The sequence below is a fragment of the Lontra canadensis genome, unplaced genomic scaffold, assembly GCF_010015895.1.
Source record: "Lontra canadensis isolate GAN:19392208 unplaced genomic scaffold, GSC_riverotter_1.0 scaffold3, whole genome shotgun sequence".
NCBI classification, from domain to species: Eukaryota; Metazoa; Chordata; class Mammalia; order Carnivora; family Mustelidae; genus Lontra; species Lontra canadensis.
This window is the reverse complement of record NW_022630997.1, coordinates 21,762,092-21,786,360: the sequence shown is the minus strand read 5'-3', so window position 1 is coordinate 21,786,360 and position 24,269 is coordinate 21,762,092. Positions and strand designations below refer to the sequence as shown.

The 24,269-nt window shown below is 44.3% G+C and overlaps 1 protein-coding gene across 7 annotated transcripts in view; it reads right to left on the bottom strand.

Annotated features, from left to right (window-relative positions):
- Positions 1-1,766: 1,766 nt before the first annotated feature.
- ALDH18A1 (aldehyde dehydrogenase 18 family member A1) overlaps positions 1,767-24,269 on the bottom strand; it is a 39,389-nt gene continuing 16,886 nt past the window's right edge. For 2 of the 7 annotated variants that reach the window (XM_032883742.1, XM_032883759.1), the window contains exons 6-18: positions 22,045-22,203; positions 21,526-21,616; positions 17,813-17,937; positions 16,640-16,784; positions 15,937-16,010; positions 14,779-14,893; positions 11,937-12,157; positions 10,884-11,021; positions 8,769-8,964; positions 8,542-8,663; positions 6,308-6,494; positions 5,201-5,296; positions 1,767-2,788 (exon numbers count right to left, since the gene is read on the bottom strand). In XM_032883742.1, the coding sequence (XP_032739633.1) occupies positions 2,607-2,788; positions 5,201-5,296; positions 6,308-6,494; positions 8,542-8,663; positions 8,769-8,964; positions 10,884-11,021; positions 11,937-12,157; positions 14,779-14,893; positions 15,937-16,010; positions 16,640-16,784; positions 17,813-17,937; positions 21,526-21,616; positions 22,045-22,203 (1,851 nt within the window). In that variant the 3' untranslated portion in view covers positions 1,767-2,606. The remainder of the gene's footprint in view (positions 2,789-5,200; positions 5,297-6,307; positions 6,495-8,541; positions 8,664-8,768; positions 8,965-10,883; positions 11,022-11,936; positions 12,158-14,778; positions 14,894-15,936; positions 16,011-16,639; positions 16,785-17,812; positions 17,938-21,525; positions 21,617-22,044; positions 22,204-24,269) is intronic. The other 5 variants (XM_032883768.1, XM_032883786.1, XM_032883777.1 and 2 more) reach the window with 3 other exon arrangements.

Sequence of the window (24,269 nt, the reverse complement as noted above, 5' to 3'; positions counted from 1 at the left end):
CTCTCTGCCTGCCTCTCTGCCTACCTGTTATCTCTGTCAAATAAATAAGTAAAATCTTAAAAAAAAATAATCTAGTCCCGGACTGTCCACTTTTCTTTCCATAAGAATACTTTAAGAATTTGAGAGAGAGAGAGAGAGAGTGCGAGCGCACACATGTGCACAAGCAGAGGGAGATGGAGGAGGCTCCCCACTGAGCAGGAAGCCAGACGTGGGGCTCAATCACACGACCTCTGCTAAAGGCAGACATTGAACCCACTGAGCCACCCAGGAGCCCCCATATGAATACTTTTCTCAATAGCCCCATAATGTATATACTGTATCACTCACATACTTTTGGCTGTAGCAGAAAACCTAAACTCAAGTAAATAGCTTGACAAATGCTTGTTATCTTACATACCCCAGAGGGCCTTTTCTCCCTGCTTGGTGGGGTAGGGGGCACGCCAGGGTCGGCTGGTTCAACAGCCTGCTGTCCGGGTTTGGTAGCTAAGGAAGGGCAGGACCACAGGAGGGATTTTAGAACAAAAAGCCCCCTTCCTACAGGACAAACCATAAGTACTGAAGACAGCCTGGGTGGGGATACTTACGAGGGAACGGCTGCCTTTTGACCCCCCTTTGGGGAAATCTCTTTACTTTTGGTGAAAAAATAAATGCCTATGGCCCGAGGCCTCTGTAGAAGAGGACTAAGCCTGAAGTGGCTATAGGGGAATGGCCCTGTTGGATGAGTGAGCTTTAGCTGTTTTCCAGCCCAAACCCCATTTCCGTCACTTGCCCCAAGAAGGGTGGCCACCCTGGGATTTTTCAGCTGTCAGCTGTCTGGGATGGAATGTCTTCACTTAGAACTTCTGCCCTGCACTGGTGGGTTCCCTGCTCCACAGACCTGTGTTTCAGCCCCAGCTCTGGCCTTCTGCTTGGACCAGTCCCCTGCCCCAGTGCTCGGCCCACTCCCTACTCCTGTGACTCATCTTGCTCAGGGCCCGGATCCAGGCCTGCCTCCTCAGTGGCGTCTTCCCCAAGGGCCCTGGCCTTCTTGGGTCACTTTCTATTTTTGACTCCAGGGGGGGTTTGCTGTCTGTTGGGAGCGGATTATGGTATCTGCCATACAGTTTCTGGCAGGACTTTTGTCTATTGCCTTTTCAGGCAAGCTATGCCGGAATTCCCCAATCCGAGGGCAGGGCGGGCGGGGTGGCCTGCCGGACCATGTAAGGGTCTGGATGAGAGGGAGAGTTGGGAGCCGGCCTGAGAACACGCTCCACAGGACACTGTGATTCTTTTGCTCATAAAACATCCTTGAAGGCTAAGCAGCAGTATGTCAGTGAGCGCTTTTCTCTTTGGAAGGGCCCCCATGAGACAAGAGAGCTTTCAACTGCGGGCTGTTGAGCACCAGGGACCCTAAAACAGGAGCTGGATGGAGGGAGGGTCTTCCGAAGTGAATAGGATGTCGGGTCTGGGACCACAGCTGCCCGAGTGGAGGCTGTGTGGTCCTGGCACCGTGGCAGCACACTTGTGCTGTCCATACCCGCCGACCTCATTCTGTCACCATGCTCTCAGTCCTGATGCTCTGGGGCCCAATCTCCTCTGTTTTCCTCTCCTCTGTAAGGCTGGGTTTGTCCCCTGGGATCTGCCTCCACGGACACATGAGGCAGACAGACGGTCTCCCCGACCAGCTTCCTGGGAGCCAGCGTGTCAAAGCAGGCGTGCGGGCCCAGGGAGGGCAGAGGAAGAAGAGGGCCAGGGCAAGCGAGGGTGCGGACTTTAACCACACATACAGGCTTTTCATAAGAACTTTATTTCTCAAAAAGGGGGAAGAATCCAAAGTATTAAAATAACCTTCTAATTTTTGTTTTGGAGGAAAAGGGTAGGATGGCAAAATAATTTATATAAAAATTTCAGGCATAATTGCTGTAGATACTTCATCCCGGGACTCGCAGTTCCAGGTTCCAGCGGCATCCCCAGTCGTGCTCAATCTTCTGGGCTCGGAGAGGCACAAGCGTCTGGAATGCTGCTTTATCTTAACCCACAATAAATATAAAAGGTCAATCCTCCCCGTGGAAATGATTCAGTCCATTTTTGCGACTGTTTCTGATGAGAATGCTGAAATGAAGTGCTGCCCCTCTTCTAAATTCCAAGCCTTTCCTTTTTGAAGATGAGTGTGAGCGTAAGGAGATGAAATGTGGAAAAACATATTAGGTGTGATGGGCTCTATTGCCAACCAAACGTCAGGGGAGATGTTACCTCACTGAGGCGATAAAAAGGTAAAAGCAGCCATGATTTTCCCGTTGACTCTTTTGTGGGGAAGCTGCACCTTTCTGTTCCTATCATGAAGGGAACTGGACCATATGAAGCGATGTCCCTAACTGCAGCAATTAAGCGAAGCCCCCATTCACAGCGATTATTTTCTAACTAAAAAAGAGATGGGTGAATTGGAATATGCACATTAGCCATCCCTGGCATAGCCAAACAGAGCCCAGAAGCATCTGGGTGCACTTTCCAACAGGCAGACCCTTCCACAAAGTCGGAGATGAGAAATGGTTCATCCCCTGAGATTCTTAAGACAGGTTTAACTGTGAAGACCTCTTGAATCTTTCCCGGCTCTTCTTGGAATGCTTTCAGTTGGTGTTTCTCTGAGGCACAGGGAGGTTCTCGTGAAGGTATTTTAAACTTCCATGCTCTGAGAAATCTGAGACCACGTGGTCCTGCCCTCGCAGCAGCCACTTAGTGGTGAGCAGTCCCTCAAGTCCCACTGGTCCCCGTGCGTGGATCCTCGATGTGCTGATGCCCACTTCGGCTCCTGAGGAAAAGCATGGATAAGGATGTGGCTTTTTCCAGTCCCTGCTTCCTATCCACCCACCAGACCCACAGCTCTTCCTCTCCTCATGTGCCACCCTCCACCCTGCCCACTCCTGCTCCATCCTTCTCAGATCAGCTTGAGCTCCACAGTCCCCTTCAACATGTCCTCCGGTCATTATGAATCATAAGCCCTCTATTTTTGATAAAACACAATGTGTGGGCTCTCCTCCACACTTTTACCCCAAATGCATTTTGACAATACTAGAAATGCTGGCTGATACCTGCTTGGTGTCTAGACTCTGTATCATAATTTGACATTCAGGCATTTTTTGAAGTATACAACAATGTCCAGTATCAAGGTTTCATCTCCTCAACTATTCTCTAAGTCCCAGAATGGAAGGGATGGGACATGTTCTCAGTATCCCCCAGAATTCTTAGTACATAGGCACTCACTAGACAGTTACTGAATACACGAAAGGAGACTGTTCATTTTCTTTCCCTCTTGCTCTAAGCTTAAACTCATGGCGTTAGGGGTTTTCCATGGTCTGGCTGGGTGTCCTGCATGGGATACAGTGGAGGCAGGGTTCCCTTGTCCGTCACAATTTTCCTGAGCATGTACTATGTAAGAGGCTACCATGTTGGGCCCTGGGGAGGCAGTGGTGATTACCCAATGCAAGGTCATGTAATCTTAGAGCTCATACTTCTGTGGGCAAGGCAGTCAAAGAATAGTTTAGCAAATAATTCCTTGTGGTGCTGGGAGTGCAGGGAAGGGTGCTGGGACAGACTGTGTGAGGTGGGGGGCCACCACACCGGTAGAGTGGTTAGGGAGAGTCTCCCTGAGAAGGGACTTTCCTCTGAACCCTGAACAATGACAAGGATCCAGCCAGTGGAGGGGGCAGGTGGAGAGGTGCTGCAGGCAGAGACCAGCAGCGCAGAGGCCTGAGTGAGGACGTGCTGGGGAGTAGTGGTTGGCAAGGACAGTGTGACCACCAGATCTGAATTCTTGTTTAACAGCAGAGGGACCACAAGACTTCAGGCACATGGTGGAACCAACTTCTCTGCTTCCATTCATTTGGAAAACGAGGAACAGAATAGAACCCATCACGTAAAACTAAGTGAGACAATGCATGTGATACACTTAGCACAGTGCTGAGAATATGTAAATGCTCAATAAACACCATCTGTCACTGTTATTAATGCACTTCATAGGAATTTAATTCAACCAGAGTTTGAGCATTTGCTCTGAGCACGTGATGGACAGATGATGGAGTGGTCATTTGCTCTTTCCCCATCCTGGACTTTTGCTTGAAAGCTAGGTACCTCAGCCCCTAAAAGTATGCTGCTATTTCTTCATCAACAACATGGAAAATGAAAATCAGTGAAAGGAAGGGATGTGACAATTAGATCAAAACCCCAACATAACAGAAACAGGTAACTAACAGTAAAGAGCCTAATGGCTAAGAGTAACTGGGTAAAATTCTCTTTAACAAACTTTAGTAATTCAATGAGAACTGTTCTCTAGGCAGATCTATTCAAAAGTTCAGAGGAATTAAAATAATTCTCAGATGTGTCACAAATGCCTATTGGTGCTCTTTATAATGGTACCCCTGAAAACCAGAGACTGTCTGAAAATCTCTATACTGGGGAATAGAGATTTTCTTTTGTTCTTTCTTCACAGGGCTCGAACTCACAACCCTGAGATCAAGAGCTGTATACTCTACCTGAGCCAGCCAGGTGCCCCTGACTTTATTTCTAATGATGGATGGGGAGAAGGTGGGGGGTCTTTCTTCCTTTCTTTTTTTCCTTAAGTTACTTTTCTGAAGCTTTTTATTTCAAAGGCGTGCTTTAGAAATAAACCTTGCACCTCTGGACTTACTTGTTTTTGATACTGCCTATTTAAGCCCAGCATACGTATTAAAACCTTCTATTGTCTTATTCTCACGGGGAATCCCTCTCAGGCAACCTGGCTTTGTCTCTTTGAAGGAGTGAGTCTGCAACAGCTCCTGAGGGACCTTGGCATGCACGCCTGTCATGGCCTGTGCACGCAGACATGCTGTGCTCTGCTCGTACTGTAATGGGAACAACCTAGGCTCTGGACTTGTCCAAGTGTGCGTCTGGGAGACAGCTCGGGGGCTTTGGGCAAGTTACTTCATTTCTCTGAATTTTAAAGGTCTATGAAAAAGAAAAACAAGTACCTACCTTCTTAGGCACAACATGTTTAGAGCACAGGACTTCTCCCAGCCCATGGTTGCTCTGAGGATTCTCTCTCACCAACCGCCCTCCCACAATTCTTCTCTTTTATCTTAAGCATGTGTGACTTCAAAGAACAGGTGTCTCCTCCACCCTCACCAGCTCCTTGGACACGGTGATTCACAAAGGGGCCTCTTTTTCTCCTGATCAGAATCTTTCTTACCCAGTCCGAACCGGTAGCCATCAGAGAAGCGAGTGCTGGCATTCCAGAACACACAGGCACTATCTACGTGCTGGAGAAAGAACTCTGCTGTTTTCTCTGCAGCATAAAGAGAGGACACTGAGTTAGGGTGACCCATGGAAAACATCCCTCCTTATAGTCACACATTGGTGACCGACCAGGGCTGGGCCCAGGCCCCCAAAGAGCTTCCCCACACATTAAACATGCAGACTTGTGAAAAATTTGAAAAGGAAGAAGGCTAACCCAGCTTCATCAATCCCGGTTATGGAAAGAGTATTTGCCTGGAAAAGACTGGGTTGGAATACAGATCTCCTCCTGTAGACATACCCTTCATGCTGCAACAGCTTAACTATACTATCTTTTTATAAGACTCCGGAACCAGAATCCCTAAATCTGAATTCTAATTCCAAGCCATGCCCACTAGCTGGGTGACCTTGAGCAGGTTTCTGAACCTCTCTGTGCCTGAGCAAAATGGAGACTAATAATACTACCTAGCTCACAGGGTTGTGTGGAGGATAAAGGACTTGACATCCACAGAGCACTCACCCCAGAGCCTAGCACACATAAGTGCTAGTAAACATTAGCTATTATTATTGGTGGTGTTGTGATTCCCCAATAAACCAACCACAGATCCCTTGAGGGCCCATGCTGGCTGCCTTTCCCGCTGGGCCTCCAGTGCCTGACAACTTGGAGGTTTCTCGGTACACATCTGTGCAATGAATGAATGTGTGCAAAGAGCTGCTTCTGCCCTCAGCCCCCTGAGCCTGGGTTTCCTCAGCTGTAAATGGGTTTATTCCAAAAGCCTGGAGAGACTGTTGTCTGGATTAAATGGTATTCCCTGTGACAGAGAGTGAGTCATCTCCAGAGTGTAGCTAACCATCTCTTCCCTGCCTCCTCCCCTGGGGCCGCTGCGACAATACAATGAGGCAGCAGATGGGCAAATACAACCGATGGCAGGCATTATCATTAGTCTATTCGGACTATGTTTTCCTGTAGCCAGAGGGGCTGAGAGGAGCGGGACCCCATGGAGACCAAGGTGGAAAAACCATATGCCATATGCCTGAGGCACGTGTTCACATGTGCACTGACCATTCTCCGTGACGATGACATCTGTGTGCGAGCTGCCGTACTTGTGGATGTGGTCAATGGCCTCCTGGACGCTGTCCACCACTTCAATGCACAACTCCAGGTCCCCATACTCCGTTCGGAGGGACTTCACTTCAGAGGGGCTGAAGGTCAGATAGGAAGCGAACTTGGGGCCCGCGTGAATTTTCACCTGGAGCAGAGGAAGTTGAGGGGTGACAATATAAACACAGCAGCAGGAAGCCAGTTCACACTTCTTCTCTAGGACCAAATAACCAGATGAGCCTGAAGCGGGGAGCCTGTGGGTGCTGCGGCACAGATTGATTAAACCAGCCCTGCCTTCCTTTAGAAGCAGCGCTCAACCCTCCAGGATGCTCTGCTTGGGAAAATGCCGACTGGCAGCTTGCCAGCAAGGGGCCCTCAGTTAAAACTGGAACAGGGATTTAAGCAGGAAGCCTCTGAATGTTAAGAATGTGCAAGGCATTTAACAGGCTATCAACATAAGCCCTCGACCGCTGGCATCTTACTGAAACGAACACTTGACTACAAAAATCCCATCCCCTGCATATGGGACTCAGATATGGAATCACATGGAAAGGGGGAGATGGCTCGTATACATTTCTACTCCTTCCCTCCAGAGAGTCATAGGTGTGCTTTAGAGGAAAAGAGTATTTAGTCGGTAGCCAGGTCAAACTGTGGTTACTTGTCAGACTTCCAACTTTTGTCAGGCCTCACCTCTAGGCTCAGCTAAGTGACAGACTTGGGGGCTAATTGTGCTCCTAGCTGGAGGAATTTAAGAGGAATTTGGGGGCTGGACACTGAGGGTCCCCCCTCACAAGTCTGATCCCACTTAGGCTTCATTCTCTGTGACCTCCACAGGGCAGCATTCAAGCCCTGATTCTTGGGGACCAAGCTCTTGCTTTCACTCAAGTTACAACAAGTGGTGTTTGTCCTGTTCTTGTTGTTCCCAAGGCCCTTTTTCCTGGAACCCCTCTTCCTCCAGGCCTGGGGACCAACCATGTTCTCCTCAGGGAGAGGAAACCCATCCCTGAGCCTTAGCTCTGGGCAAGTCACCCTGCTGGTTTACTTCAGGAAATACAAAGGTATTACATGAAGTACACATATTGACTGATTTTGTTTCAAAGAATATTGCAAGGCAATCTTGAGAATGACTAAGGATATCATGGGTTTGTCTGAATCAGGAACAGGTTTATTCCCGGCTAAAGGACAATTTTCCTCCTGTCTAGTCCAGTTCAGTGTGGTGTATGGCATACACAGGTGGCCCATCAAATAGGCCAATAGTATCAAGGAAGGTCCCAAACATGAGTGATCATGTAATCTAATTCCATTTTTAATTTGTGGGGTGCATTTTCATTTTCAAAACAATCCTTTCATGTTCTCATTGGGACCATGCCCACCCATTTGTTAGATGACTGGGGCATTCCTTTCCAAGTAAAGGATGAAAGGGAAAAGACACACTCAGGGTCAAAGCAACCAAGGCCAGCAGCTACTTTCTCTAAATGCTGCGCTTGTTTATGTAATTATGAAAGGGTGCCATGGCATCAGACATTAAAGTTTACAATGTGTTCTGCCAGAAAACTTGAGATTGCCCACTTTATCCTGGAGAGCATCTATTTTCTTGCAATTAGGAACTTAAGATGGAACATACATTTGTCTGAAACTTACCGGCACTGGTTTTTACAATCTCAATGAAATAGTAATAAAACAATCTAGGGAGAACATTATACAAATTGTTGACTCCCAAATATCATCGTATTAAGTACATCAATACTGGTAATTGAAGACACTGGTGGAGGGGTGGACACATACAAATCTCTGTTTGAAAACATTTCTGCACAATCTTTCCAAATCAAATCCAAGCAGAAATATGTGTTCAGAAATAAACTTTAAACAAGGCTGCCTCAATAAAAGGCTCCCAGAAACAGAACTGCCACGTGATCTGTCTTATCTTTGCCCTCTCTTAGCACTTACCACATTCCACTCTGTAATACATCTATTGGAATATGGGTTTCTTCCATAGACTAGATTTTGACAAAGCAGGGATGTGTCTTACTCGCTGTGTACTGAGCACAGAACTATGTCCATAGTAAATGCTCAAAACTACTGCTTCTTAAATTGCCATAAATGGTATGGCAGCTGCTCCTGGTCTAATCCCACAGGCTTCAAAATCTCAAAATGGAAGACAGGAAGTGATGTATGAGTCCTGGGACTTGTCATACCTGTTCCACTCTCAGCATGTCAATGATCTGGTCAAATAATGGTGTTCTCAGCAGATCTCGGTGGATTAAGAGAGTCTCCAAAGCATTACAGGCAGCTGGATATTCACATTTAGAGTCTCGGACTGAAAAAAGGAAGACAAAGAACTGTTTCTAATAACGTGCTCCCAAGCCACACAGGATCTGATAAATATCTTGCCTGCAAACAGCAGGGGCCCCATCTAGCTCACCCAGTCTGGTGACTTTATCGACGCTGGCCTCTGAATCCACATACATGTGGCAGATCCCCTCACTGTGCCCCATCACTGGGATTCCCTTAGCAGCTTTCTGGATATCTCTGACCAGCTGGGAAGAGCCTCGTGGAATGATCAGATCTATCATTTTGTCTAGGCGACAAAGATCTTCCACTTCTTCTCTGGTATTCACCTGAAGAGGTACAGAATAAAAACGAAAATGACATCTGACCTAATGAAATACAAAGTAGCAGCACCCAGAGTGCTGCTGACCACCTCTATCCTGCGATGAAGCACTTGTCAAGACACTGGGGTGATGGCCTTTTCCCCTCCTCTTTTAATTTCACCCATATGTCATGTGACTTACAACAGAAATACAAATACATATGTACGAGAATGTTCATAGCAACTTTATTCTGTGTAGCCCCAAATCGGAAACAACCCTAAAGCTGGCGAAAGGAAGAAAGGACAAACTGCAGCATATACATGTAAATGGAAAAACCACATGGCGACAGACAAGAGAAAACAACAGCTTGAGGTAACATCGTGGATGACCTTCACAGACATAAAGGTGAATGAAAGAAATAGAACACAAAGGAGTGCCTGGGTGGCTCAGTTGATTAAGCGTCTGCCTTTGGCTCGGGTCATGATCCCAGGGATTGAGCCCTGGCATCGGAGCAGGGAGCCTGCTTCTCCCTCTTCCTCTGCCTGTCCCCCCTGCTCTCCCTCTCTCTCAAATAAATAATTTTAAAAACCCCAACAACACAAAAGAGTGTATTTTGTATGATGCCATTTATAATGAAGTACAAAAATAACCAAAACAGGGGCACCTGGGTGGCTCAGTGGGTTAAAGCCTCTGCCTTCGGCTCAGGTCGTGACCTCAGGGTCCTGGGATTGAGCCCCGCATCGGGCTCTCTGCTCAGCAGGGAGCCTGCCTCTCTACCTACTTGTGATCTCTGTCTGTCAAGTAAATAAATAAAATCTTAAAAAGAAAAAAAAAAAGTATAACCAAAACAGATTCAATGTGAAAGAAGCAAAGAGGTGGCCATTACAGGGGGAAGAGAGCCATACTGATTAGGAGGGACCCAGGAACCTTCTGGGGTGCTGCAAACGTTCTACAGCTGGATAGGCTGCCAGTTATATATGTGTGTATGTGGATCCATGGAAAAAGTCCTAGAGTTGTTCACATAAGATCTGCACAATTTACTGTATGGATATGATATAGCAGTAGGAAGAGGGCTGGAAGGAAACCTGTCTAATTAAGCTAGGATGCAGCAGAGCTGGGATTTGAATCCATCAAGTCTGTGCCCTTTCCACCCCCTATGTTGCTATAGGAAAAAATCCAATTCTTGTCAGTGAGTATGTAAGGCAGCGGGTTTACAGACACTGTCCCAGCAGCCAGCAGAATCCCAGCATGTTGGAGTAAGTGGGCCTCAATAGAGAAAGAGATGGATCTAGAGTCAGCTGAGGTTCAAATCTACACTCTCCCACAGATTTTCTGTGAGTTACTTTTAGCACTGAGCCTGTTTTTTCCCTAATACTGATGGCATTTTCCTGCTATGGTTGTTGTGAGGGCTGAATGAGGCATGGATGGAAGCTGCCTTGCCTACAGCAGGTGCTCAGTAAACTCTGGCTATTACAGTCCAGTTCAATGACTCCACTTGCTGATTGAGGAGAGTAAGACGATAGTTAAAGTAACGAGCACAATGACAACAGTGATAATAGCATGACCTCATACTCACATGCTGCACAATGGGTTCATAAACTGTGTTTCATCTGACTTGCCCTAAATCACTCTGCCAGTGGGCAGAACCCTGACCTGATACTCTACGTAAGTGTGCCCCAAGAATGAAGGGCTACCAGGCATTCTTGTAAATCACAGTGCCAGGGCACAGCTGTATGACAGTGGCCTTCCCAAGCCACTGACGACTTCTTGGGCCCAGGAAGCCTCTGGCATCATCCAGGGTCAGCAGGTGCACAGGACCTGCTGCTCTTCCAGTCAAGCTTGCCTGTACAAGTGGCTTGGCCTTAGGTAACCTAAGCTTTGCTTCAAACACCCAAACACCTGACCTGGGGTTCTGTGCCTGATGGGGCTCATTCCCAAGGACCTACCAGCTGTATGGCCTCTTTGACTCCATGGATTGAGAGGGCCTCTTGGGCCAAAAGGTGAAGAATCCGATTGCTGTGTGTGGCCTCCTTTCCTCCTTTGAGTAACAAGCCGTTACCACTCGCAATAGCCAAGGCTGCCACCTGCAGATCAAAGAGGGGAGCAGTGAGCCAAAGGGAAAAAGCAACCATTGCAACAGTTAGCACTCAACTGAGTACTCCTCCTGTGCCAAGCACTGTGTAGTCACTTTATAAAACCTAATCCATTTAATCCTCACGGATTAAGGGAGGGAAGACTCCCAGGCTCACCCTATGCCCTAGAGTAAACATCTGTTCTTTTTAAGTAGAACCGCTCCTTAAGACTTGATGCTAGTGCAAAGAAAGCTGGTATCATCCTACTGGTCAGCATGGTGGGAAAATGGTCCCAGATTTCTGGGAGAGTGGGTAACCAATGGGGCAACGCTCTAATGCCACCTGATGAATCAAGGTATGGCTGCTTAGTAAAATCTTTTAACACACGGTTTCTCAACATTAGCCTGTGATAGTCAAATTCCTTAAAGAGGTCGCATTCTAGTTTCCATGAACTACTAAAAGTTTTCCTCAGAGATTTACATCCAGGAGACCATCTGTGACACTAACAATAAAGGATCTTTTTCACATGGGCAAAACCAGCTACTAGATGAATGACCTTGCAGGAAGCTAGGGAATAAACTGCCCCAATGAGCTGAGACATGGAAATGTGCTCCTGCATTGTGCTGTGAAGGTTTTATCTGGGTTCACGTCCCAGCTCCACCCTTTACAAGTGACAGGAATAGGAACTTCTATAAACTTCAGTTTCTTCAACTGTAAAACGTATATATGAATACCTACTTTGGAATCACTTGAAAGAATCAGTAACATAAATTAAACACCTGAAAAGTCCCAAAGATTACCTCTGGGGGAGGAAAAAAGGTAAGACTTTCTCACCAAAAAAAAAGAGAAAAAAGAAAACTATCTTTGGGAGACTTATTTCACGTGCTGAAAATACATTTTTCCTCTACCCCAATGGCAGGCCCATACCTGGGGCAGACAGTCAGGGCGGGACTCAAAGATGACCAGCAGGACTCCAATTGGGACAGTCACTTGTTCTAGTTCCAAATTTTTGGCAATTCGGGTTCGGCGCAAAACACGCCCCACGCTATCCTGTGAGGAGGCTGCAATTTGTCGAAGGCCGATGGCCAGGCTGTTCAGTTTGGATGTGGAGAGGCTCAGGCGTTTCAGCAGAGGAGCTGCGAGTCTCCCTGAAGAGGTGTGAAGAACACAAGATAAAGGAGCAGCTCTGGGCAGGCCGCAGCTGCTCTACTGAACACAGGGCACCGTGTGAGGAACAGACCCGAGCTTAGGGGGTCTCGAGCAGACAATGACATGCCCCTTATACAGCTTCTCTAGGGGGCTCCTGGCAGGATAGTTCACCATGTAAAGGCACTAAGCCAATACCCACTGTGCTGGCAATTTCAGTTCCAGAAATCTGTCATTTGCGTGAGCAAACTTGCATATAATGAGATACTTGTTATAGCATTTTTACAATAGAATCAAATTCAACTTGAAAATTTAGACAATGAGCTACAGTGCAGTTGTACAAATAATGCTATACAGCTATGGAAAGCTGTCCAGGATACAGTTTGTGAAAAAATGCAAAACTACCAAAAACATGCATGATAAAATCCTATTTATCAAATTTTGCATATACGCATGTGGACATGGAGATGTCTGCTGATGCTCTCTCTCAGCATTATTTTAATTTTTTGTAACAAGCTTATTTTTATAATCAGAAGCAATAAAGATGTTTTCTTTTGAAATAAAAACTTAAAGAGAATTATGATAATTTCACATACAGCATTTTCTTTCAATTTAAATACACCATTTGCATGGTGTGACTGTCTACACACACACTCCTGAAACACATACACACACACCAGAAAAATCACCTGGAAACACACAACACAAATCATTACTATAGTTAATGTTGAGATGAGATGATGAAAAATTTCCCTCTTTTTTTTTTCTTTTCCTTTTTTTTTAATAGTTATATCCACCAAGGTAAAATAATAAAAAGATTTCTACTTAGGAGGAGAGGAACCAACATTATATTAAGAAAAAAGTTAAATCATCATTTTACCAATTACATTAATCCATTTTCTTCACTTTTCCCTATGTGTTTTTTTCCTAAAGATTTTATCTATCAAAGAGAGAGAGTGAGTGAGCACAAGTAGGGGGAGCAGCAGTCAGAGGGAGAAGCTTTCTTCCTGCTGAGCAAGGAACCCAATGAGGTACTTGATCCCAGGACCCTGGGATCATAACCTGAGCCAAAGGCAGATGCCTACCTGACTATGTCCCTCTCTATGTGCTAACAACTTTTAAACACAGTGTTAAATGTTACATTCCAATTTTCCACCTCACAATGCATGTGTGTTTTCCATGTTGCCAAAACTGTTGTAATTACTGCTAAATACTCCACTGAGTTAACGTAGCTTAATGCACTTAACTAGATCTATGCTATTAATAAACACTGAGGTCGTCTGCAGTTTTCAGGGTGATAAATAACCCTGCTTCAAGAATCATTGCATACAGAATGTTTTTCTCTTCCTGAAATAATTTCTTAGGATACATTTCCTGAAATGTGCTTACTGAGTTAAAGGGGACCACCACGCTCTTGTATACCCAGGACTTTGTTCTTAAGCCACTCTGTGTCCTTATGAATTTCCAGAGAGATATAACTGGGATCAAAAGTCAGAGGTCTGCCAACAACTAGTTGTGTGACTTTAAGCAAAAGCTTTAACCTTAGTGGATCTTAATTCTTTTACTTTTAAACAACTGGTAAGATTATCATCAAAGATTTCTTCCATTTCTGAGAATCTATTTTATGACTTTCCAATACTGCAAAAATTCAAAAGACCAGATGTAAACTCTAAAGGAAGTTCCAAAGCAATAGCTCAAAATGTTTTAAGAAATCAAAGTAATGTTGATGAGCCAGTCTTGCAAGGTTTCTTTGAAGGGAAGACCACTAATCTGGATGTTTAATTTAAGGCACATTTATTCAAGAGAAAAGGAAATTCAAAGCCTCATAAAATCACCCCCCATTTTTTTAGGGTGGAGATACAGAGAATTAGGAAGGAGAGAAAGACTGAGGCTGACTTGACTCTCTACGTATTTAGCTGTCTGCAGTGTGAGTTCGGATGTACCACTCACTCTACCATTTGTACCTCAGGGGCATTTGTGGATGGCATCTGTTGCTAGCTCTGGGCAGACTACGCACTGATTAATTAACTACATGATATGCTACCTCTCATCACAGGCCCCACAAACTACTTCCACAACTATTTTACATGCATAGTCCATGTGGGTTTGAATCCTGGATCTGTTAACTGGCCATATGGTTTTAGGCATATGTCAACTTGCTTGTGCTTCAGCTTCCTCCTCTTATCAAATAGGTCTAATAAATATTAACAACCTCAAAGGTACCATGCTATAAAGATAAAATGATATCCTGTCTATAAAGCCTTTTAGCACAATGCCTTGCAACATGGAAAGGCCTCAGTAAGTGTTAGCTGCTATTAGGGAATGTCTAAAATGACGGGGTCCTCAATCTTTTTTCTGCACTGAAACTGCCACAGTATCCATGGCTCATGACCTGTGGGTATAGAAAAAGCCCCCTGGAGGGCTGCACCAGGGTATCTGGGAAAGGAGCTGAAGATGGTATGTACAATTTGAAAAAGCCCAGTGAATATTAGCAAGCAACTCTTAATAAAAAAGATGTATAATACATGACTTCTTCTATAACAATCTCGTCTTTAGGCAGACTATGACATAAGAACTATTAGTAAAACAACAAAAACCAAAAGAAATCCTCCATAACACTGACTCCCAGTCACTTGGTCTTTACCCTCTGCCTCTTCCAAGTCTTTTTTGTTGGCTAACAAGATCTCCTCACGTTGGTCCGTCAAAAGATCAGCCAGATGATGGATAATCTCTGCTCTCTAGGAAGAAAGGTAAAAACACTGAACAAATAAGCAAACACATTAATCCAAGAAGAGCGCACAGCATACTTTTAAACCTACTCCTCTGAATAAGCCAGGTCTTGCTCCTAAACCCAAGGTCACCACTCACTGAAATGTCCTTACCTCCTTTCAATCCCCACCTCAGCTCTCACTTTTTCCTTCCTCTCTCACTACTAATCTCCGCAATGAATGACAGACACAATCTGTCCCCAAGGGGTCAGCATTTTGAATCAGTAGAATACATCCACCTCTGCATACTCAGTATCACTGGCTATATAGTTTAACTCCCAGGTTTTTTTACATAATTATTTATTTAATGAATTCAACCAAAGGGAGAGAACCAAGAGACCCCAATCCTTACCCACCTAGATTAAGAAGTGTAGCAAAGGAGTGAGATTACTGAAGGAGCAATGGGAAGTGGTTTAAGAGACAAGCTAAGCTCTTCCTTTGCTTTCCTCTCTCTACTTGTAGTTGTTTTAAATTCTCCTATTCCTCAGGCCACAGTGCTTCCTTGAAGAAACCTAAATGCACGACTCTCAAATCTGTCCTTAACAACACAAGCCTCGAGAAGCCAATCCCCAGCTTCCATCTGCTTCCATTTCCAGACTCTTCGCGTCTGCCACTTCCCTGTGGGAAGGGCCCTACTAGAGAGCAGGCTCTTGAGCTTGCATCTAATAGGTAAGTTAAGTGATTCAGATGGGTTAGAATAAGCAGTTTTCCTCCATTTCCCTGTCCGGGATGTGGCAGGATTAGGGAGTTTCCTTGGTGTCATCATTTTCATGATGTTTTTGATCAAAACATCAGATTGATGAAAAACTACCTTAGGCCTCAGGCTACAAAGACAAAAGGGAAAATAAAATTTAGAGAAAGAAAAAAGGCAGAACAAATCTGAATCATACCTATAACTAGAATAACTCTCTGGGGCCATGAGGAATGAAGGGGGAGACAGGCTTAACTGTGCACTAAACCTTATAGCATGACTTACTCTGAAAACCAACAAAACTATTAGCTAGGGTTATTACCTGCTCAGGTTCCAAAGTGGCCAGCATCCTTCCTCCTGATCGAGCCATTTCTCCCTGCTGCTCAACGGTAGGACCTGTAAAAATATTTGCAAACATCAGATCACAGACTGCTACCCCAGCATGTGCACAGAATGAATGCTCAGTGTTTTGGTGTGTTGTTTCTCAGAGGTCACTCTGACCAATAAAATGGCAAAAGAATAGATTAGATTAACTCAAGCACAAATACAAGAAACTTGTCTGTATTTCCAAACTGGACAACATAATTTATATCTTATGGAGTTCTTTCAATTCCACTTTGGCTTATATTCTCTAATATGTTCCCATTTCTGAATGCAGTTTATTTGGCAATTCTGTTTTTGTGAACAATTCAGAGTACATATCATGTCTTACGCATCTTTGCATTTCTAGGCATCCAGCATGGGCCTAGCAAAAGTTTCTTAAGAAAATGGATGCTTATATTCTTTAACTTAGTGGTTTTAGAGAAAAACAAGAAGTCTAGCAGAGCAGGTTAGCTAAATTTAACAAAAGCAAAGCAAAATCCAATTTTGCAAGTGTGTTTGAGACAATACCAGAATTCATGATATCGACACATCGATTTTGTGATCTCTGTTCCTAGAGGAGAGCTTGGTCTTCAGTCTCATCTAGGCCATGGTGTGGCTACCTATCATCCACAAACCATGGGTCTCTACAAAGAACTACTTACCTGCAGGCTTTACTTCAGAAAAGAAGGTGCCAACTTTCTTTCCCTCTACAATGTCTGTGATGACATGCCCAGACACCTTTGGGTGGGTTCCGTTGGCAATAACCACAGAAGTGCCACCTTGCAAAGCCCAGAGGGCCGCTTTCACCTAATAGGAGAGGTTAGATCACATCATGAGATTCAGACCTTTGAAGGGTCTAGTCATCCACACTATAAACTCGCAAAAAGATAGACAATACAATGTGATACTGAGCAATCGAAGTATATGCAGGAATGTTTCCAACAGCTCGGAAGGTCTGAACACACACTCAGCTCATGCCTTCTTCCCAGCCCAGCTTCAGCATGTGCTGCCTAATGCTGAGTCAATCCGCCCTTTATGCTCAGTGTTCAGTCTGGTGTTTGACCAGGGTCCGAGCCCAAGTTCTTTTAGCCTTTGCATACCTTTTTCGTATGTCTCCGCCATTGCCACATATGATGCTGTATCTTAAGGGTATTACTTCCTAGAGTAATGGGAGGGAAGAATTTCTGAAAGATTTCATAAAGAATATTTGAGCTGGGGCACCTGGCGGCCTTAGTCCATGAAGTGTGCGACTCTTGATCTCAGGGTTGTGAGTTTGAGCCCCATGCTGGGTGTAGAGATTACTTTAAAAAAAAATAAAAATAAAAATCTTAAAAGAAAAAAAGAAAGAGGGTGCCTGAGTGGCTTAGTCAGTTGAGCATCTGCCTTCATCTCAAGTCATAATCCCAGAGTCCTGGGATTGAGCCCTGCATTGGGCTCCTTGCTCAGCAGGGAGCCTGCTTCTCCCTTTCCCTCTGTGTGTATGCCCACTCTAGCTCTCACTCTCTCTCAAATAAAATCTTTAAAAAAAAAAAAAAAAAAGAAAGAAACTTTTGAGCTGATAACATTAGAGCATTTATGAATTATGAAAAATATATAGACCCTGCCCTTGACAAGTTTACAATATGAATGCACCATATAATATTAGTAAAGAGAACACATACACAGACACGACTAAATATACGTACACAATATGCGAAAGTCTGTATTTAGATGTGCACATTTAAGTACATATGTGCTTAGTATCATAACCATTAATGCCCACTCACAAAGTAAAAAGGGTAAAATATTGTCTGGTTTTATATCTGTTACAGGCAGGAAGAGCATCAAATCCTTACCTTGGCTTCCATGCCACCCATTCCTACTCTTGACTTGGTTCCAAAGGTCACAGACTGCTGATCTCCAGGATAAAATATATCGATGAGCTTTGCATCATCTGACCCTGGGGGACTGTCAAAAAGACCTAAAAAGCAGACAAAAGTCAGTAACATTGCTGTAACGGAAGTGAGTGTCCCCTAAAACAGACCCCTGGGCACCAGCCAACCCCTCTGTACATGACTGAGCCAAATGAATTCTGTGTTCTACCAGCTCTAACCAGAAAAGGGAAAAAGGGATGTGTATAGTCTACCCATGTTGAAAATCAGCAGCAGGAGGACTCTCTTTACCTACTTTTACAATCTGGCTTAATGAATGAATGCTTGCTAGTATCATGGCATGACCACATCCTTGGCACAAAACTTACCAGCCCTGCCCATTGTCTATAGGGAAGCTGTCCTCACCTCTGCCACTGCTACTTATGATGCTGAATTAAGGAAGTAACTGAAAAGGATGAGTGACCACTGCAGAAGACACAGCAGCTGTATATTATAACATGACTGTCTCCAAGTGGGATGAAACGGGAGACAGGTTTTCATTAACTCTCACAGCACCCTTTGAAACAGCCACTGACTATATTCTGCATTTATGGGCAACCCGATGTGAAGGTCAGGCTGCGTCAGCAGAAGAGCACAGGACTGCCAGCATTCAGTCTAGGTTTATCATCACAAAGCCCATGTGCCTTTTATAACCAAAGAGAATAACATAAAATACGAGTTACATGAAACATTATATGCATACAACCCATGATTAAAAATCTTCATAATTTCACTTGTAAAAAGAGCAAGTTGGAGCCTTGGAAAGAAAAATCATGGGCCTGTGAAAATGGAATCACTTTAAGGCCTGCGTGGGACACATACAGAGAGTAACTGCCCTGGGCTGGGGACTGGTCAATGATATCTGGACATTGATGTTTTTGGTTTAAGTTACTGCTTTTCCTGTGTGAAAATACAGCCCCTCTGCTTCATTATTCCAATCTCTAACACAACCCTGCTATACACATCTTCTCCAGGAGAAAGGTATCAAAGGAGTGATGGAAAGTGTCCAGTATAGAATGAAGCAGTGCGAACTGTGGGCAGCAATTACAGGGGGAGGAAAAACCACCTCTCACCATCTCTGCCCACCGCAGCCCCACGCATGGCTCCTGGATTCAGGGCTGGAGTCTTTTCAGAAGGCACTATGCTATAAGATCATAAGCGTGGATCCCAAGGCTGTTTTGGTTTCATACAAAAATAGCATGGGCAAGGTTGTAAAGTTCTAAGCGAGACCTTCTCAAGAGATGCTGAGGAGGGCCTAGCATTCTGGTATTCTGCCTACTCCTCTTTTTCCCTTATGGTGGCTTCTCAAACCCATCAGGAGCATATTTAAAATTCTAATATCATGCTAAAAATCAACATTCAGTGGATAACTAATCAGGGTTAATAAGCTAAGCCTGTTTTATATACATGAATGTTCATAGCAGCATTAGTTATAGTAGCTCAAATGTCTACCAGCTGATGAATAAGCAACTAAAATGCAGTGTATCTACAGAGTGGAGTATTATTTGGCAATCACGAGAAAAGTACTGATATATGCTATCACACTGATAAGCAATTTTAGTGTTTGAGGCTGCATTAAAAATGTTTCCTAGAGTCTAGTTCAAATTGGGTATTATATACTTAACTTTCAAATTCATGTCCTTTACCTTGCTAGGCAGTACAGGAGAGGGAAGGGTGTAGATTTTTAAACTGAACAGATCTAGTTCTAAAACCAGCCTCTGCTAAGCACTGTGTGACTTTGGATATACCATTTAACTGGTGTGAACTTAATTTTTAATTTCTTCACCGGAATAGCAGAGCTAACCTATCTACTTTGCAAGACTGCTGTAAGGATTCAAAAAAATTGACATTTATAAAGTACCTAGCATGGTATTTGTGCATAGTAGAAATTTAATAAAAGTCTGCAGATTAACTGAAAACCCTTCTTCTCTAGAGTGGCTCACTCTTATCCCAACCTAGCTATTCCTGTCCTGAGATTTCAAATTTACAGTGGATAAAAATGGCACCAAGACTTCTTACAGGTAAAGAAACTGACATATAGGTATGATATATCAGACTTCCCACAAGGGCAGAAGACAGATCAACCCATCTATATCTGCCCCTACCTCCATGAGGCAGCTCCCTGCTCTTAATCTTACATCCATGGAGTGTAAATGGGAAACAACTCCTGCCAAAGTACCCTGCCTTGGGTCTGGGCTGGGAACCAAATAGGTTTTTGTGATCTCCTGGGAATGTGATGAGGGCCCTTTGGGATCCTGTTAGGTTTGGCCTGTTTTAGACACAGCTACCATATTCCTTATGGGTCAAAATGTAAACTGGGAACAGCTTACGAGAGCGAGAAGAGTGAATGGAGAGTCAAACTGGAATGAAGAGGGACCCCTCTGAGGAAGGGGAAAGCAGGGTAGAATAGATGAACATATAAGACCATGGTGACCACGTAGGCAGGACTTCTGCAGTGGCTCCAATTTAATATCTCCTGTCTCATGATTTACATTAAAAACTGAAAGTGATCAAAGCACAGTGAAATAGCACTTCACACCTATCAGCGAAAAGGCAGATTATAAGAGGTAAGCGCTGGCAAGGATGTGAAGAAACTAAAACCCTCATTCAGGGCTGACAGGGCTGTCAAATGACGCAGCTGCTTTGGAAACCAGTCTGGCACTTCTTCAAAAGGCTAAACATACATGAAATTACCAAATGGTCTCGCAATTCTACACCTAGGTAAAACAAAAAACATGTCCGCACAAAAATCTGGACATGGATGTTCAGAGCAGCGTAAGTCTATCCCCCGACGAACACATAAACACAATGTGGTACGTGTGCACATGGAGTAGTAGTTGGCAATAAAAAAAAAAAGTACTGACAGATGCCATGACGTCCATCGATGAGCCCTGAAAACATGCTAAATGAAAGAAACCAGTAATGAAGGATCACATATTGCGCGATTCCACTTCTACAGAATGTCCAAAACAGGAAAATCCATAGAGACAGAAAATAGATGAGAGGTTGCCTGCGGTGGACAGTGATGGCAAATAGGTGCAGGGTTTCCTATTGGGGTGATAAAAAGGTTCTAAAATTGTTGTCAGGGTTGAGCAATAGTATGACTATACCAAAATTCAATGAACTGAATAGTAAATCTTGAATAGCTGAGCTGTATGGTGTATGAATCACATCTGTATAAAGCTGTTCTAAAAAGCAAACCTGAAATGCCTGGAAATGACAATATTTCAGCATTCAAACTCCATCTCCCAGATTCCCTCACCTTCTTTTTTTTTTTGTTTTTTAAAGATTTTATTTATTTATTTGACAGACAGAGATCACAAGTAGGCAGAGAGGCAGGCAAGGAGGAAGCAGGCTCCCTGCTGAACAGAGAGCCTGATGCGGGGCTCGATCCCAAGACCCTGGGATCATGACGTGAGCCGAAGGCAGAGGCTTTAACCCACTGAGCCACACAGGCGCCCCTCTTCACCTTCCTTTGAGCCATAAAATCCCTTTGTTAGACCATATGGCTCAGAAAAAAATGGTCCATAGGGTAAGGAAAAAAAAAATCAAAAGAACTCAAAGAGAGGAATTCACATGCTCCCCCATTTAGTATTTAAAACAAAGGTTGGATTAAAGGAAAGGGCATCGCTTTGTACCTTCTACATCTGAAAGAACGATCAGAAGGTCAGTTTTCATTTCCACGGCCAGACGCGCAGCCAGGCTATCATTATCTTTAACACTAATAACCTGGAATGCAGGTAAAAAGTTAAAAGTGAGTGAACTATGCAGCTCAAGAAGATGTTCACAGAAGCACTCTGCTAAGTTCTGGCAGGCAAGATTAATGACTGAGTGTGTGGATGACAGCTCTTATAGGCCCCTTCGGTCTCAAAACACTGTGCCTACTGCCCTGCCCCCCCATTTCTAAACATGCACCCTTCTCTCCATTGATGCACACAAGCCATGCTCATAGCAACATCTAAAACCACAATAGCACCTCACCCTGTTGAATGAGACCTTCCCCGACTTCAGAAGAGCGTATGTAGCCACTGCTCCATGAGGCCAGCTTCTGTCCCAATTTCCCCACCTTGTTTAAGCCAAACTTCCGGTGTTAGTACATGCAGCACAGCATAGCATTAGACTCCAGCATGCTCAACCCTTAGGAATACTTTACCCACATTTACCCCCTGGAGATCACTATTGGGCTCAGCTGGGGGTACGACAGCATCATTCGTGTTGACAATGGGGACAATGTTCATTCGGAGGAGCTCATGAAGTGTCCCATTAAGGTTCCGGCGCTTCTGTTCATCATGGAAATCCAAGTTGGTCACCAAAATCTAAAAGTTATTAAATGGATCGGAAACGCAGGAGGGAGAGAAATTATGAACATCCTAGCAACAACATACAAAAGATGCTAAGAGGAGGGGAGTTAAACTCTAGGTTTCTGGATCCCATACAGATTGGAATGGAACACATATCTGTGGATACTGATCTAATTCTTTCAAAGATGGGAAAAAAATCAATCACTTGGAATATTTAAGGATGCTCAAGACTTCTTGTAGAAAGTGCTTTAATTCTCGGGGCGCCTGGGTGGCTCAGTGGGTTAAAGCCTCTGCCTTCAGCTCGGGTCATGATCCCAGGGTCCTGGGATTGAGCCCCGCATCAGGCTCTCTGCTCAGCGGGGAGCCTGCTTCCCTTCCTCTTTCTGCCTGCCTCTCTGCCTACTTGTGATCTCTGTCAAATAAATAAATAAAATCTTTAAAAAAAAAAAAAAGAAAGAAAGTACTTTAATTCTCAAAAAGCTACTAAATCTCTTCTATTTACAGCATTAAGAAAATTAATGTATGAACTTTAGAGAGATACACTTTGGAAGAAGTGATGGCCATCCATTAATTTCTAAAATATCTCTATCCTAGCATCAGATTCAGGGGCTGGCCACAGTAGGCACTGAAACGTTAGGTGAGTGAGCCAAGAACTGTCTGCCCTGGCCAGAGAAGTGTAGGAGACAAAACGGAAGAGGGCTGTGTTGCCTCCCGTGCTCTGCCACCAACCATGGCTGAGGTTAGCAAAGACGGGGTCTGAGCCTGTGCGACTGGTCTGAGAGGCTTATGAACGCAAGTCTTCAGTCAGAAACTGAAAAGAAGACCTAGACTTAACTTAGCTCAGGAGAGGCGATGAGCATAAGCTACTCAAAGGTCTGGTGAAGAGCTGGGTGTGGGGTGGGCAGATAGCTCCACTTCCTTGTTTACAGCAGAGTATTGGGCAATGGCTAGCAGGAGAAGGTAACTGAGGATAGCAAGAAACTAATGGTAACAAGCCCTGAAGCTCATAAATAAATGTTTCAATGAAATCCCTCTAATGTTTAAGGAAGAAGGTTCTTGCAATGTGGGACAGGCTGAAGTAGGAAAGGCGGCAGGCAGATGGTCAAGAAAGGTACCCAAACAGTAAAAGTAGGCATAGTGAAGCCCTGAGGGTCTGGTTATGGTAACTGAGAAGATGGTAACGCAGATTTAATGATAAAAAAATGTAGGTAAGGAAGACAACATGGTTACACAAACAAGGGAAATAATCTACTCACTCATTTGGTAAAAGACTTATTCAATACATCAGGAATGTCAGGCCCTGTATGAGCTGCCAAGATAGAGAATAAAACTGTTGATAGTTTGTGGAAGGTGGAACGGGGCACATTTTTTTAAGGACAGATCATGAACTCTTTTTTAGGAAAGTCAATCCTATAGGAAATAGGACCTGATCAAAGGCAAGTCTATAGATTCTAGCCATAAGAGTGAAAGGTCAAATGATAAAATAAACATATGTGTAGGATAGGCAAGCAGGAGGTATAAGGGTCCAGTGAATATACCTGTTGCTCAAACAGTTTAACAAAGAAGGAGTAGAAGACAAGAGCCCTAAGAGAGAAAAGTATGTGCATGGAATTGGGCAGTCTGTTAGGATGCAAATCAATTTCATTTTTATGAAGAGAAAACAAGCTGCTCTATTTAAGTCTTTAACCTGACAAACAACTTGGTGGCGTTTTCCAAAAGCCACTGATAGTGGTCTTTAATTTTGAGGTTTTATTAATTTATTTTTAGAGAAGAGCGAGAAAGCAAGCATGTGCAGGCATGCAACGGGGGGGCGGAGGGGCGAGGGAAGAAAGGAGATAATCCCAAGCAGACTCTGGAGAGTGAGTGTGGAACCCAACATAGGGCTCAATCCCACAACCCCAAGATCATGACCTAAGCCAAAATGGTCAGATGCTCAACCGGCTGAGCACAAAGGCACCCCTGATAATGGTCTTTAAAACAGGACTACTAAAGACAACAAGAAACCACAGAAGGTACAAATGGCAGAGATTTCTTACAGGTAAGATCCTAGGGAAGGCAAACGTGTGAGATGGTCTCAAGGA